This window comes from Haliaeetus leucocephalus, unplaced genomic scaffold, assembly GCF_000737465.1.
Source record: "Haliaeetus leucocephalus isolate CR32 unplaced genomic scaffold, Haliaeetus_leucocephalus-4.0 Scaffold235, whole genome shotgun sequence".
NCBI classification, from domain to species: Eukaryota; Metazoa; Chordata; class Aves; order Accipitriformes; family Accipitridae; genus Haliaeetus; species Haliaeetus leucocephalus.
In genome coordinates, this window is record NW_010972671.1 from 393,810 (window position 1) to 407,015 (window position 13,206).

General features: G+C 36.7%; 2 protein-coding genes across 3 annotated transcripts in view; one reads left to right on the top strand and one right to left on the bottom strand.

The window, feature by feature from the left end:
• Positions 1-13,206, top strand: part of CDC73 (cell division cycle 73) — a 116,460-nt gene that overhangs the window by 64,886 nt on the left and 38,368 nt on the right. The gene's annotated exons all lie outside the window — the stretch shown is intronic.
• Positions 1,686-8,394, bottom strand: B3GALT2 (UDP-Gal:betaGlcNAc beta 1,3-galactosyltransferase, polypeptide 2). Its single transcript, XM_010568012.1, has 2 exons — positions 8,167-8,394; positions 1,686-3,225 (listed from the first exon to the last, which is right to left on the bottom strand). The coding sequence occupies exon 2, from the start codon at positions 3,089-3,091 to the stop codon at positions 1,823-1,825; it is 1,269 nt and encodes a 422-aa protein (XP_010566314.1). The 5' UTR covers positions 3,092-3,225; positions 8,167-8,394; the 3' UTR covers positions 1,686-1,822.

Below are 13,206 nucleotides of genomic sequence, written 5' to 3' on the forward strand. Positions count from 1 at the left end.
GTATAGTTATCATACCTCAAATACAGCAGATGACAAAACTTAGTGGAGGATCACCAAAAAAACGGTGACGAGCAAATTTCCATACCCCTCTTTAGAGGGCTAGTCCAGTGCAATACGCTCTGTTCTGTGTGTGTGAGTTCCTGCATACAGACAGCCTTAGGGCTGCTGAGAGTGCTTAGTAATATGATTTGTCTTTTCATTACAAAGGAAAAAAAACCCTGCTGTGATCTCTGTATTGTGCATGGTATGAAAACTAGGCTTTAAGAGCTAGGGAACACTAGAAAAGTCAAGTAATGCTAAAGCTAAAAATGTATTTCATCCTGAGCAGCTTTCCCATAAAAAGTGAAGTCTGAAGACCATAAATATAATCAATTTTATTAAATAATAAAAGTACATCAAATATTTGTATTTTGTCCAATTAAAAAGTCCCAGTCAAACAGAAAACTAACCACAGTTCCATTGTTTGCTGCTAAATCAGAGGTGGGTATTGCTTACCCTGGCACTGTGACAAAACAGTAATAACCTGAATCTGATATAACTCTGCTGTAACTTTGTTGGAAAATAAGCTTTAAATGTTCTGTTTGTTAGGAAACTGGAAACCTGTAAATAGATTTAACCTACTTCTCACACTTTATTTTCAATGGTACATGTTGTGGCTTTAATTTTTAAAATTGCTTAGATTTTGTTCTTGCCCATATTGCTATCTGGAGCTCTCAATCTTATTATGACCTTATAGTCTTCCCCACCTATAAAGTAAGGTGAGTGGCTTAATTTTCTCTAGCAGACCTGTTTTCACTTGACTGATCTTTTTTTTTTTTTTGGCAGGCAGGAAAGAGTAAAATCAACAAAGATTTGGTTGGTTTTCTCCCTCTTTCCACAAAATGGAACACTTTTGAGACTACGGTGAAATACTTGAAGTTCCATTTTGCATTTCTGATCAGCCTTTGAGTTACCTTAAAGTTATGTAAGGAAATCAATAGCAGATTCAATGAATTTGCACAAAGATACCAAGATGAATGTTACTTGGCACCAGATTTTAGGACCTTGCCCTATGACTTCTAGGGTATTAAGTAACTTTTAGTCAGCTTTTTGAGGAGAATCTAGTTGAATCTAGAACATCACTTGCATTTCTGAAGGTAATGTACAAAGTGGCAGTGTTCTGAAATTTCATTTCATTTATCCTTCCTAACCATTAATAAGTAATCTTCAAAAAATGGACCTACTTTAAGGGCATACTTTCCTAGTGTGTTAGAGTTCATTGGTAGTGTCTTACTAAATTGTAAATGTGACATTGCTATATGTATTGTACATTAAAAGAAGCATATAATAATTTAATGTGGTATTTGAAGGTAAAACTGATCTGCCCTTTGTGCATTTCCTTAGTTTTTAATTTTTCATTTTATAGCAATTCTAGATAACAAGAAGTCATTACATTGAAGAGAACTAGAGCTATGAATGCATTTTTAAAGATAAAATTTTAGTGTGGAAAATATGCTCAATTGTATTTTATTGGCACATAAATCAGCAATTGTACCACCAAAGTGTGCATGCTTATTATTGCACATTAACACAAAAATCCTTATATACCCTCTTCTTTTTTCCTCAAATTTGCTGGGAAAACCTTTTGGTTATAGTTTCATAATAGTAGTGTTATCAAGAGCTATACTTTTTTTAACTTAAAAAAATAATTTTCAGACTCCACTATGTGATGGGGATCAACTAAAGGCTGTCCCATTAAGCTCATCCATTTTCACTGTACATGCGTTCAGCAGTATTTACAAATTGCACATGGAGTACATTTGACAGAGGGAGTGTTGTCCTTCTAGTGCAGTTTACGATGGCGATACTTGCCTGCTTTTTCTTTTGCTGCATTGGCACAGGCATTGTGCTTATTTTGTTGTAAGTGGTTCCAGTATTTGATCAGTTCGCTAGGTTGGAACTGATGGGAGGTAATTAGGTGGCTATATTTACAGCTGGAGTAAGAAACTCGCCAGTGATTGAAGACAAACTCATTGGGCGGAGGCATAGGATCAATTCGCAGCTTGGCAAGACAGATCCCCACATATACATCCTCTAAATGTAAACGTCTGATGCTTAAGGAGACTTTAAAGATTTTTTCTGCTAAATCTCCAGAAAAAACATAACCAGTTCCGGAGCAGAATACAGGATAACGTTCACTTGGATACAAATCAGGTGGCATATACCACTTACTATCCTTGTTCCTGTTAGGTGCATAACCTCTCATTAAATAACCTGTAAAATACTTGTGCCTTGGAGGAAGTTCTGGTTTCAGAAGCTTGTGTATTAAATATTCAGTATTGACAAACATATCACTGTCAGTTTTCATAACATACGGAACATGTGGACAGTAAGATGCAACCCAGTTCATTCCCATCAGAGTTTTAATGGTTAAATTATAGTAGGTATCTAAGTACTCTTGTTGAATGATGTCATGGTACTGTCTGCTTTCCTCTAGTATGGTACGCTGGAGGTATCCATTTATCTTGATGCTTAACCCCAGCAAAAAAATACGAACAATCTGGATGCCAGGTGTCAGGCTTTCGTTACCCCAGGTTTGTCGAATAGCTTGTCTAGCTTCTACCTGGCCTGGCTCTGCAGCTATGAGCAATATTAGAAAAGGGGTCTTCTCCTGGCACTTCTCAGGCTCATTGATGATGTATTTGAAATGATATGAAGTCGGATGCCCAGTACCTTTCTTGTTGTAAATACTTCCGTTGGCACTGAGGGTATTTTCCAAACCAGTTACTCCTTGTGGTGACAGATCCGTGTCGTTGGAGTTGGTGACAGTTTGAGGCCTGAGCGTCTGAGGTATGGTGTCTTTCCACATGTTCCTTATAGAGCTGTGGTTTGTCTCGCTTTTTGTAGATCTAAATCCTCGTATAGTGTAAGCCATGGGATTTTCTTTGAACCCAGCCCTGCCTGGTAGCCAGTCATGATGATTAAAGAACAGAAACATAGCAAAAAGAAATACAAGAGAGATCAGGCCAATGAGATGGGTGCGAAACAGAGACCTTTTGGTATTCCAGGTCATCTTTGCAAAGCAGCAGTGTCGTCTTCTCCACTGAAGCATGTTGTAAGAATCCAATGATGGGATATGAGACAATGGCCAAGCAAAAAGCTTTTCCGATCGTTTTTTAATCCACTGCTATTCTTTGGTATTCATTTTCTTTTGCTCATGTTGAGTAATTGTCTGCAAATAGCTCACTCTGCAAAGATTTTTAAAAAAGAAAATCAGAAATCTTCAATTTTATCCACTTGTAATATAAAAGGTTACAATGAAAAACTAGATACAAACATAAAATTGAGGTAAGGTTTTTTGTTTTTTTTTTAATAGCCCATGTTAATATAAACAAGGTTTGATTTATGTTAAAAGCCAGCCTTGTTTTATGATTAAAGTTGATTGGATTTGTTAGCTTTCAAAAATGTTTTTTTCATGGTAAAAGTTTTGACAGATGTCTTGGGTAGCAAAGATAAAAGGGGGGGGGAAATGATCATGTTAGCAGAACAAGTGTGAAGTAGACATAAATAGCTTCACATATACTGACTGTGAGATACTTGTACTGTGTTTGAGAGACTGAATGAAAAGGCCTTGATACCAGATGGAAGGTTTATTGGCATTAATTAAAATTGATTTGACATGCAGAGGCTAGTACGGCTCACAGTTTAAAAACCCTTTTTGTAAAATGGTCATGTATTGGTGGTGGGACAGACGGCGCAAGGTTGATTGTGGCAGAGTTGGGTTAGTCACAGTACACTGCTTGGCGTGTTTCCACCGGCCCTGACTGTGTTCAGAAAGTCAATGAGAAGATGCACCTGTCAAAATTAATTTTCAGGGTCTGGTAACCTCACTGCACAGCCCTCAGATGGTAACGCAGGATAACATTTTTGGTCACCTTTCTGGCACCTTTAACCTTTTACTCCACAATCAAGGAAAATATTGAATGGAATACTTGGCTGTTGTGTCAGGCTGATATGCAGCTGAATTAAAATGAAGCTGTTGATTTTTAGTAGGCAGAGATCTGGGGTAAATGTTCATGTTAACTGGAAGTAAAATTGCACAGCACTAAGTTTTTGGCAAGCTATCTGATGAACATGATTTTTGGGTTTGTTTTTTTCTCTGTAAGTGTATACGTAACTACTGTACTTCCGTTATCATACAGAAATTTCAAGTATTGTTACCAGCAGCTGGAACTGTAGGAAAAAGTGCCGAAGTAGTCTGTACTTCATTTTCTTTTAAAATTTTTTCATATTCAAGAGCAGAGTCAATATGGCAGCTTCATGATGCTGCATATTAAAAGCTGATCACATCATCTCGTAAATGAACCTTTCACTGCACAGTAGCAATTCGTTTGTGATTTCCAATTTGCTCTAATTTATTTCTGGGCCCTAGGGTTTTGTGTAGGAAAAAGGATGACAGCTGAACAAGAGTCCGTAGAAAACGCTATTTCTAATATAGATGTGTAATTTATTAATTGCTTTGCTATCTTCTAAAACCAATATTTGGATTAATTTCGGCATTAAAAAACTAAGTGACATGTTATATGGGAAATTACAGGATTTTACATTGTAAGGAAGTAATTTAAGATGAGATGGCAGTTGAATAATATATTATTAAATTGTATGGGTGTGACTTAACATTCAATCTGCCTGGTTCATGTAAGGGAAAATTTGTATTTCAAAAGGGTAGGGAGAGACATATAACCGAGCTTTATTTTAATTACTGTATGTCAGTTTATATATAAACAAAATAGCATGTATGCAGAAGATGCCTCATTCGCAGTTATTTGGAAGCAAGGGGGAGGTAGTATTGCACGGAGTCGGAATGGTCTCTCCGGCTAACCTCCAGCAGGAGGAGCAAGTAAGTGGGGATTTTCACTGTGGTCTGTGACAATGTAAATGTATCTGAAGAGGCGACACTGCTCCTTAATTCTCTTTCTGAAAGAGCAAAATATTTGCCTAGTGATCTAGTAAGCTCTTCCCTGTCGTTGTGCTGTTACACAGCATTCATGAATTTTTGTTTTCAAGCTCCCTGAAAGTATTTCTGATTTTATTTTTTTAAAGTGCTTGGGACTGATGCCGCTTATGGAGACGGAGCTGTCTTTCTAAAAATTATTTTCCAATTTGCAGCTGTTAAACACATGTGTCTAAAGTATGTAGCTTGAGAACTAACCTGAAATTCCACACTACTCTTTTTATGCTGGTGTTCAACTCAGACGTTATCCTTATGTAAAAGAAAATAAGCCCCAAATGTAGAAGACTTATGTTTATCTCACCACTTGCACCTGCTTTTGCATGCTTTGAAAATAAAAGCCTGTCCTCAAAACTAACAATTTTTAGTTTCTCTGCAGTATGCAGTGAGTTTTAAATGAACACTCAGCTATTTGTGAAGAATATCTCTGCATAAGCAAACATAAATGCCACTTCAAAGGGTACCCTAGATCTCAGGGAAAATAATTGTTTGATAGCAGTTTGGAGGGCAACACTGAGAATATTTGATTAATTACCATTCCATTGCATGCATACAGTTTAGGAAGAAAGTAAAAACCAGAATTTCACGAATGTGAAGTAGCGGCTAGAATTCAGATCAATTTTGTCACACTGAATTGTTCCACTTCTAAAACTGCAGTCATTAGGTGCAAATGCTTATGCAAATCTGCACTGCATTACTACTCAGTGTTTAATTTTTAATTCAGGTAGTGTTTTGTTGTGCACCTACTTTCATATGGCAATAGTCAAAAGTGAGAATCTTAAGTTATGTAATATTTGCGTAAACTGAAGACTGTTTTCAGATGCTGTCTTTCCATGATGCACTGAGGAAGTGTCCCAGAAAAGGCAGTTGTAATGGCTGAACATCCCCCCCTCCCTGCCCCCCCCCCTTTTTTTTCTTTTTTTTTTCTTTTTTTTTTTTGTAGGCTGCATGCTCACTTTGTGCATATTAAAATAAGTTTTGTAGTGAGGGATGGAACTACAATCATAAGAAATGTAAAGAGAGTCATTCTCACTTACATGTTTCCATGATTTTTCAAAGTGGGGAGTTTCCTAGAAAATCTTCAGGCTGTTTGCCCTTTAGAAAGGCATTGTATAGATAGGGAAAGGACCCACATCTATTTCTCAGCTTCATAAAACTATTGACTGAAAAAACCCAAGTAACTTTGTATCTCATTTTCTTTGTAATTCAGGTGTAAAACATTCCAAAACACACAGTGGGTATTAAGAATTTGAAATACAGCAATAACAATTGTACCTTTGAAAAAATACTCCTTGCTAGGATGCATTGTTTAAAAATAATGTAAACAACTGTCAACATATATTAAAAACACCATCAAATAGCGTCATAAAAATATTATTTTCTCTCACTTTATTTAGGGTTGAAGCGTTACTGCTTTTGCCCAAATATTTAAAATTTCATTTCACGGAAAGCTTATGAACAGGCAGCAACGAATGGCAGTAGATAAGAAAACCTAAGTATAGCAAAAGGTCTCTATGCAATCACCTTGTCCTCTGAAAGTGTGTTGTTGCATGTAACTCTGCAGTTTGAAGATATGATTTATAGTAATTCTGCTTCATTTTTGGCACTTGACTGTGTAGTCACTGATGCATTATCAAATGCCAAATAGATAAACTGTGAATGCCTCTTGAATTTTTATTTGTGGTCTGTGCTCTGCTGGTGTTTTTGTTCCTTGTACTTTCAGTTCTGCTCTATAATTACAGCTTTGCAGATTGAAGCATTTGACTTCCTATTCACATGTCCTGGATTTTCATATTTTGATTAGCTGTGTGGGCAAACTCTTTAATTAGGGGGAAGAGTTCAAAAGGCAGCCTGAGTCAGTATTCTGACAAATAGCAGCAGCAGTTTCATATTAGGCCTCAGATAATGTGCCTGAGGTCACTTACAAACTGCATTAATCTTTTGCACGAAACAGTACTCGGGATGAGGTTTGATGTGGAGGTTTTTAAATGTCAGGTACGAAAGTCACACCACTAGCTAGGCATGCTTCTGCAGGAGTATTGCTTGAGGGTAGATTTTTTGTTTGTTTGTTTTAAAAGTTCTGGAAAGTGATTTTATCTTCTAAATGTCTTAAGTGTGATCTGAAACCAGTGACTGTTGTATGCTGCATCCTTAGGTATGTGAACTCTTTCCAGTTGCAGTTGTTTTATTGTATGTTAGCATTGCCTTGGGCAAAGAAAGTACATTTATATTGACCTTTAATGATTTGTTATAGCTTATTGGTAGATTCTGCAGATAAGCACTTTCTTTCTGTGGTGTATTAAATTCCTATAGGTTTAGGTCTTAAATTTGTATTGCAAATACTCATCTTGTTTGTTTGCCACTAATGATGAAGTATTTAAATTTCAACAATAAATAGAAATGAATGGCAATTAGATGGAATGTCATTTTACAATCCAAGTTAAACAGTCAATGTTTTCATATTAAACAGAAATTGTAATGATGGCATGAGATAAGTTACATGCTCACCATTTTGAGTGTATAGTGTTTGAAGGTTTCCTTTTGGGATGTCGGGCAGCCTGATGTTTCTTGTAAAATGTGGTGCCTGATTGCACAGCTGATGGTTTAAATCATGTCCAATCTTTTGCATGCTCCCAGTTTATGTATGCTTGGCTGATATTAACCTGATTACATTTTGCTTGTGTTTCGGGGCGGGGGGGGAGCAAGTGTAAGAAAGTCTGAAGGTACTTTTAAGATAATGTAATTTGACTGCATGGTCTGTTTTGATGGTTCAGTGCTTTCAGTGTGTCGCATCATGGACATTTTACCAATGTTTTAAAATTACTTCAGGTAAAGATTAATTCTGACCTAGTTTGAAAGGATCTCTGTTTTTTTCTATATTGGAGGGCTTTGAGTTTTTAATTTCTCAGTTAAAAGCAGTCACTACAGTAGCTACATTATCCCTTTAATCCCTCCTCTCCAGCTACAGCAACCTTGTGCAGGCTGTAAGCAATGCATTTATTAAGTGTAAAGGTAGTGACATTCTGCTGTGGGAGAGGAAAACCTGCTCGAATTCTTTCTCCCTATTCAGAGACTTGTTATCTCAGGGCTCTGCAAATTAGTAACAATCATTATCTGTAATGGCTGAAAAGGTAACAGACAATGCAATGCATATCACACACAAGGATTTGACATACCTTCCTTGGTCAGGCCATTTATGGTGCGAGGATTATACCCACATAAAATAGTTTTTGCACGCCATCACTTCAGCAAAAAAGATGCTATCAAACATGCGCACATCCCCCAACAGTCTGCTTCCTGCGATTGCTTTTCACAGTATCCAGTCTGTCCATCTGTCTGCTCGTTGCTGTGTTACCTTCCTTGCTTATAAGTGTTGTCCTTGTCTTGGGACTTTTTGTTCATCCTTCAAACAAAAGGACAGTAGTTCCCGTTTCTGTTCTGATCGGGGCTGTCTGGCGTTCTCAGCCGATGTACTGGAGCTTTTACATCTGGTGTTTCCCTTGTCGGACAATGCAGTGCTGTGTTCTCTTCTCCTCAGTATCCATATTTCTAATGGTAATGTTAGCAGGGAGTGCTAGCGCATAGTGCTTCAGTTGCCTTCAGTAACAGGATTTCCCTCTATTCCTTCCTTCATTGTTGCTAGGCGGTAATAGAAATGGTTTTGAGCTGTTTTAACCAAGGATTCTGGTCTATAAAATCCATTCTGTAGTTCTTCAGCTGCTGCGCAGGCAGCAGTTTAAATGTGGGCTTTGACAGATGCTGTCTTCTGACAGAGCAGAATTTAACGTCATTGCTTGGCTGAATCCCACGTGATTGTTTGCATTCATTTTGACTAAATCCAAAGGCAGTCAGAAAGCTTTACAGGCTCTTGCTCCTATTTGATAAATGTTACATACTCGGTTCAAGCACAATGATAGGTGAATAGTATAAAAATTGTATGATTATTAAATGAATGATTGAGGGTTTTTTCAAATTGTTTTCACTTTTCCTTGACACTGCAACTTATGATTCTCTAGGGGATATTTAATACTAGATGTTCTATTCCCGTATTCCAAAAGCTATTCTGCAGTGCAAAGGAATTATAAGCATTTAAATACCGAAGCTTGATTTAACCCATTTGGCTCTCTTAAAGTATAAATCTTTTGTGCCTTCGTGCCAAAGAAAACATAAAAATGTATTTCTTTGCTCATACTTCCTTTACATATGCTTACTCTATAAAAGCTGCTTTTTGTAATCTTAGGTTAGTCAATTAAGCTGGACAACACTAATGTATAAGCACATGCTGTTAAGCTGCCTTTCTGCTGATAATGGCTTTCTTCCTTGGTAAAGGTTGAAGTCTGGTATTGCAGAATCGGGGGCACTTGATTTTAATTATTGATGGATCTAAAATGTCTGTTGTTACAGACATACCTATATTATAGAATTTGTCTCTCTGGTCCTAATGAAACTTGTGTTCCTTTCATTTCTGTCCTTTCAATGACTCGCCCTTCTATGTTGAAGCATCTTATTATATTTACTATATGTTATAAATAAAATATCACAATAGATAGCTCAGAAAATAGAAAGCTACCAGCAGACTTACCCAAGTATTTATTAGTCACTGTGTTTGTCCATGCTATTTTGAGAAGTTAATGACTAGCTCTTTAGACTGTTTTTTGTTTGGTGGGTTTTTTGGGGGGGGGTGGTCTGTGGTTTTGGGGGTTTTTTGTTTGTTTGGTTTTGGTGTGTGGTGGTTTGGGTTTTTGGTTTGTTTTTTTTTTTTTTTTTTTTGCCAAAGGATAAAGAAAATATAATTGTTCTATCATATGGTATCTCTGGTTAGTAGGATTGGGGGTAGGTACATCCTTTACTTGCAAATGAGGCTTCCCCAGGCAGTCAGTGTGTTTTACTATTCTAGATGCATATTCTGATAATTTACTAGAAACATAATCAGATTTATATCCTCACTAAATCACCTATGTACACTAACTTTCTCTATTAATCTAGTCTTGTTTTTAATGGATGCATTTCGTATCCTAATGACAATTTGCACAAATCCTGTGATCCTATTTGAGGATATTTTAGGAGCATGAGCATCTTCCCAAAATATTAATTATAAACATAGCATGCATATCAGTAAAGACTTGTGTATCCTCCACACTAAAAACTTTGTATTTAAAAAATGGAGGGGATATCAGTGGGGCGGTGGAGTGAGAGGAGAGACTTATGTCCAGCATCACTTACTGTTCTGGGACTTCTATGAATAACTGAGAATCAGTGCTTTGAAGGTTGCATGTGTGCTCAGTCTACTGAATTTTCCACTTAAACACACAAAGCTTTCTTATCCTTACCCTGTATAATATACAGAACTTTATATAATCTGTTGCTCTATGTTTACAAACATGTGACAGTTTGGCTAGGAGTATTACCGGTTTTCTGTATTCTGGGCTACGAGTAGGAAATCGAGTAAGATATTCATGTGGTTAACTTACCCTACCTGTGTTGATTTACATAGAAGCAAGTAATGTTTTTTTTTGAAACCAGCATGTAAATCTGCCTCTGATTTTTGAATTTTCAGATAAGACACAAAAAATTGTATTCAGGAAACAAGTCTAAATCCCAACAGAATGGTTAAAATCCATAGTGTTCCACTTTATTTACTACTGCTTCGCTATACCTGAAGTGTATCTCCGAACATTTGTGAGTTCTATGTGGTATGTTTACATATTGGGGTGGGCAGAGCTGTCTTTATTTTTCTGTAAATACTCATTAGTAAATATTAAAGGCAAAAAAATCCTAAGGGCCATTTTTTCTATGTATAACCTGTTTTAAAGTAAATTTAGAAGGGAACAGATAACAGTTTTGCCTTTTAATTAGATGACCGTATCACTTGTGCATAGTTTTAAAGTTCAGGCAGAGCTGTTGCTTGGTGTTATGTGTAATATTTGTCATCTTGCCATGTGAACAAATTGAATATTGAATTCTTAAAGCTTAATGAACAATTTCTTTTGTTCATTAATTCTTTACTTTTAAAGGATGAGCAGGTCTTTGCTCATCTTACAGAAAAGTAAGGAAAAGTGATTTTTCTGCTACCTTCTATCTCGGTGTGACTGATCTAGCTTTAGAGAATGAAAGTTTCAGGAAGAAATTCCTTTTCTTTTATAGCACTTTCTTCTTTACTACTTTTATGTGATACTGTATGTTTCTGGGTATTTCAGGAGGGCAGAGCTTACTTTGTACTGGAAATATGACCTGAAGTTTTGAGTAATCTTGCTGGGCTGGAGGTTGGAATGAGCTTTATTTCAGCTAAATCTCACTGTAAAGGGGTCAGTGGACTGCTTATTCTTGATCCAAGGAGTAATATGTTCTGTAATGTTACTATGGTTACATCTTAAATTAGAAGCTGCAATGTTAGTGTTTGAAATGCTGCCATCTATTAAGACTAAGAAGGAGTTACTCTGATGTAAAGATGTGCAGTTTGTGAGTAAGGAACACTACAGAGTTACTGTGGCCAAGTGAAAGCTTGACTTTTTAGTGAGTTCTGCAAAGCTAGAAGCAGATGCAAGGAGTTGGAAAAGATGTCTACTTAGAATAACCTGTGCATGTGACAACTGTGAACTATGCAAAAGGTACTTATGCGTAACAAAGGCGTGTAAGTTTGGAATATTTTCTTCAAAAAACCTTAAACTTCCTACATGTCATTTTCAGAGAGTATCAGTAGAATCTTGTCTAACTGGTTTTAAAAAAACAGACCCTAAGTTTGAGCTGTTAAATAAAGGTCTCTTGACACCATTAACAGAAGTTTCTCAAATCAATTTAGAGTGGTTGCGATAGTCAGGTGTGTACTGCTTGGTCGATTTCTGCCTGGTGGCCATGAGTTCCATGAAAGTTTAACTAAGTACGTACATCATATCAGACCTCTCAACTGAATGTTCCCATACGGACCGTGTTATCTGAATACTCCATGAATACTTTGCAAAGATTATTCCATTTTATTGTAGAAAAATTGTACTATTATTAGTTTTAATTTTCTGTGTTAAGAATTATTATGTATATGGCCAGTGGCCATTCTGTTCTTTGCTTCAAAAAGAATACTTCTTCTGTAAGTCACTTAGAGTGGAGAGGACAGGGTTGTACAATATTTGTAATTTGCTTGGCTACCTTGTGATCCCAACATGTTTCTTAGCTATCACGAGCATGTTTGAGTGAAAAAGAGCAGTCTAGAAATGACCACGAGTGTCAGTATTGCCTGCCTTATTTTCCTTAGCAGATTTCCACCATTGTTTAGCTAGTTGAGAAATCCAGCTTACACTTGCTAAATTTTTTCTAAATGGCCAAGATTTTGCACTCTATTCTAATTGCACCCAAGCCATAAACTTAGCAATTTCATTAATCTTTGAATGTCTTAAAGCAGAAATGCAGCAATATAGATCAATCCAAATTGCTAATAGAACTAGAAAAGGTTTCCAGTTATTCTGAAACATGCATGTTTTTGTTTGCTAATGAGTAGTTGATAATTGTTATATCATTCAATAAGGAATATAAGCACATCCTGTAACTTTGCAAAGCTGTGAGAGAGAGAGAAGACCAAGTGATCTTTTCAAGTCAGGAGGGTGCTTCTTATTCTGTCTGCCTTAGGAAACATTTCAAGGGGAGGTTTCATAATTCTAAAGCTTATATTTTTTTATTAAGTAAACTGACATTCTAGGTATCCAACTGGAATTCAATCCATTCTCTGATCACAGCTTCCTTTTGAGGAACACAGGTTTGGAATGCTTCAAAATTCATTTGAAAAGCCAAAGCACAAAATGGTTTTGGTCTACTTTATTTCTGTTCTGGTTTTGTGTGCTATGCAAATTTTGTGTATTGGACTACTGTCCAGACACGTTTCTTTCCTCAGTAATGTGTTGTTTGCTTTATTACAGCTTTTTCTTTTCTGTGTTCCAATTTTTCATGTCTTCCCCCAGGCTTTGCATCTAATTATTGCTCATCTCAAGTGCTAAATGCAGATTTTTTTTTTTTCCAGTGTATGGACAACAATTTCATTTGTATTGTGCAGTATTTTTGGTTGTGCAGTTCTCCCCTGATGAACTGATAAGCCAGTGCCAGCAGTAATGTTTTCAGCCTGTCACAAGTGTTCTTTTGCATTCGGAGAAGAGCAGGGACTTTATGAAGCTTTGCTTCAGCACAGAAGGGGAGGGAAGGCCAACCAGCAGAAGTACCAAACATTTGCAGGC

Coding starts and splice junctions, on each gene's coding strand:
- B3GALT2 (XM_010568012.1), bottom strand. CDS start 3,091: ATGCTTCAGTGGAGAAGACGACACTGCTGCTTTGCAAAGATGACCTGG.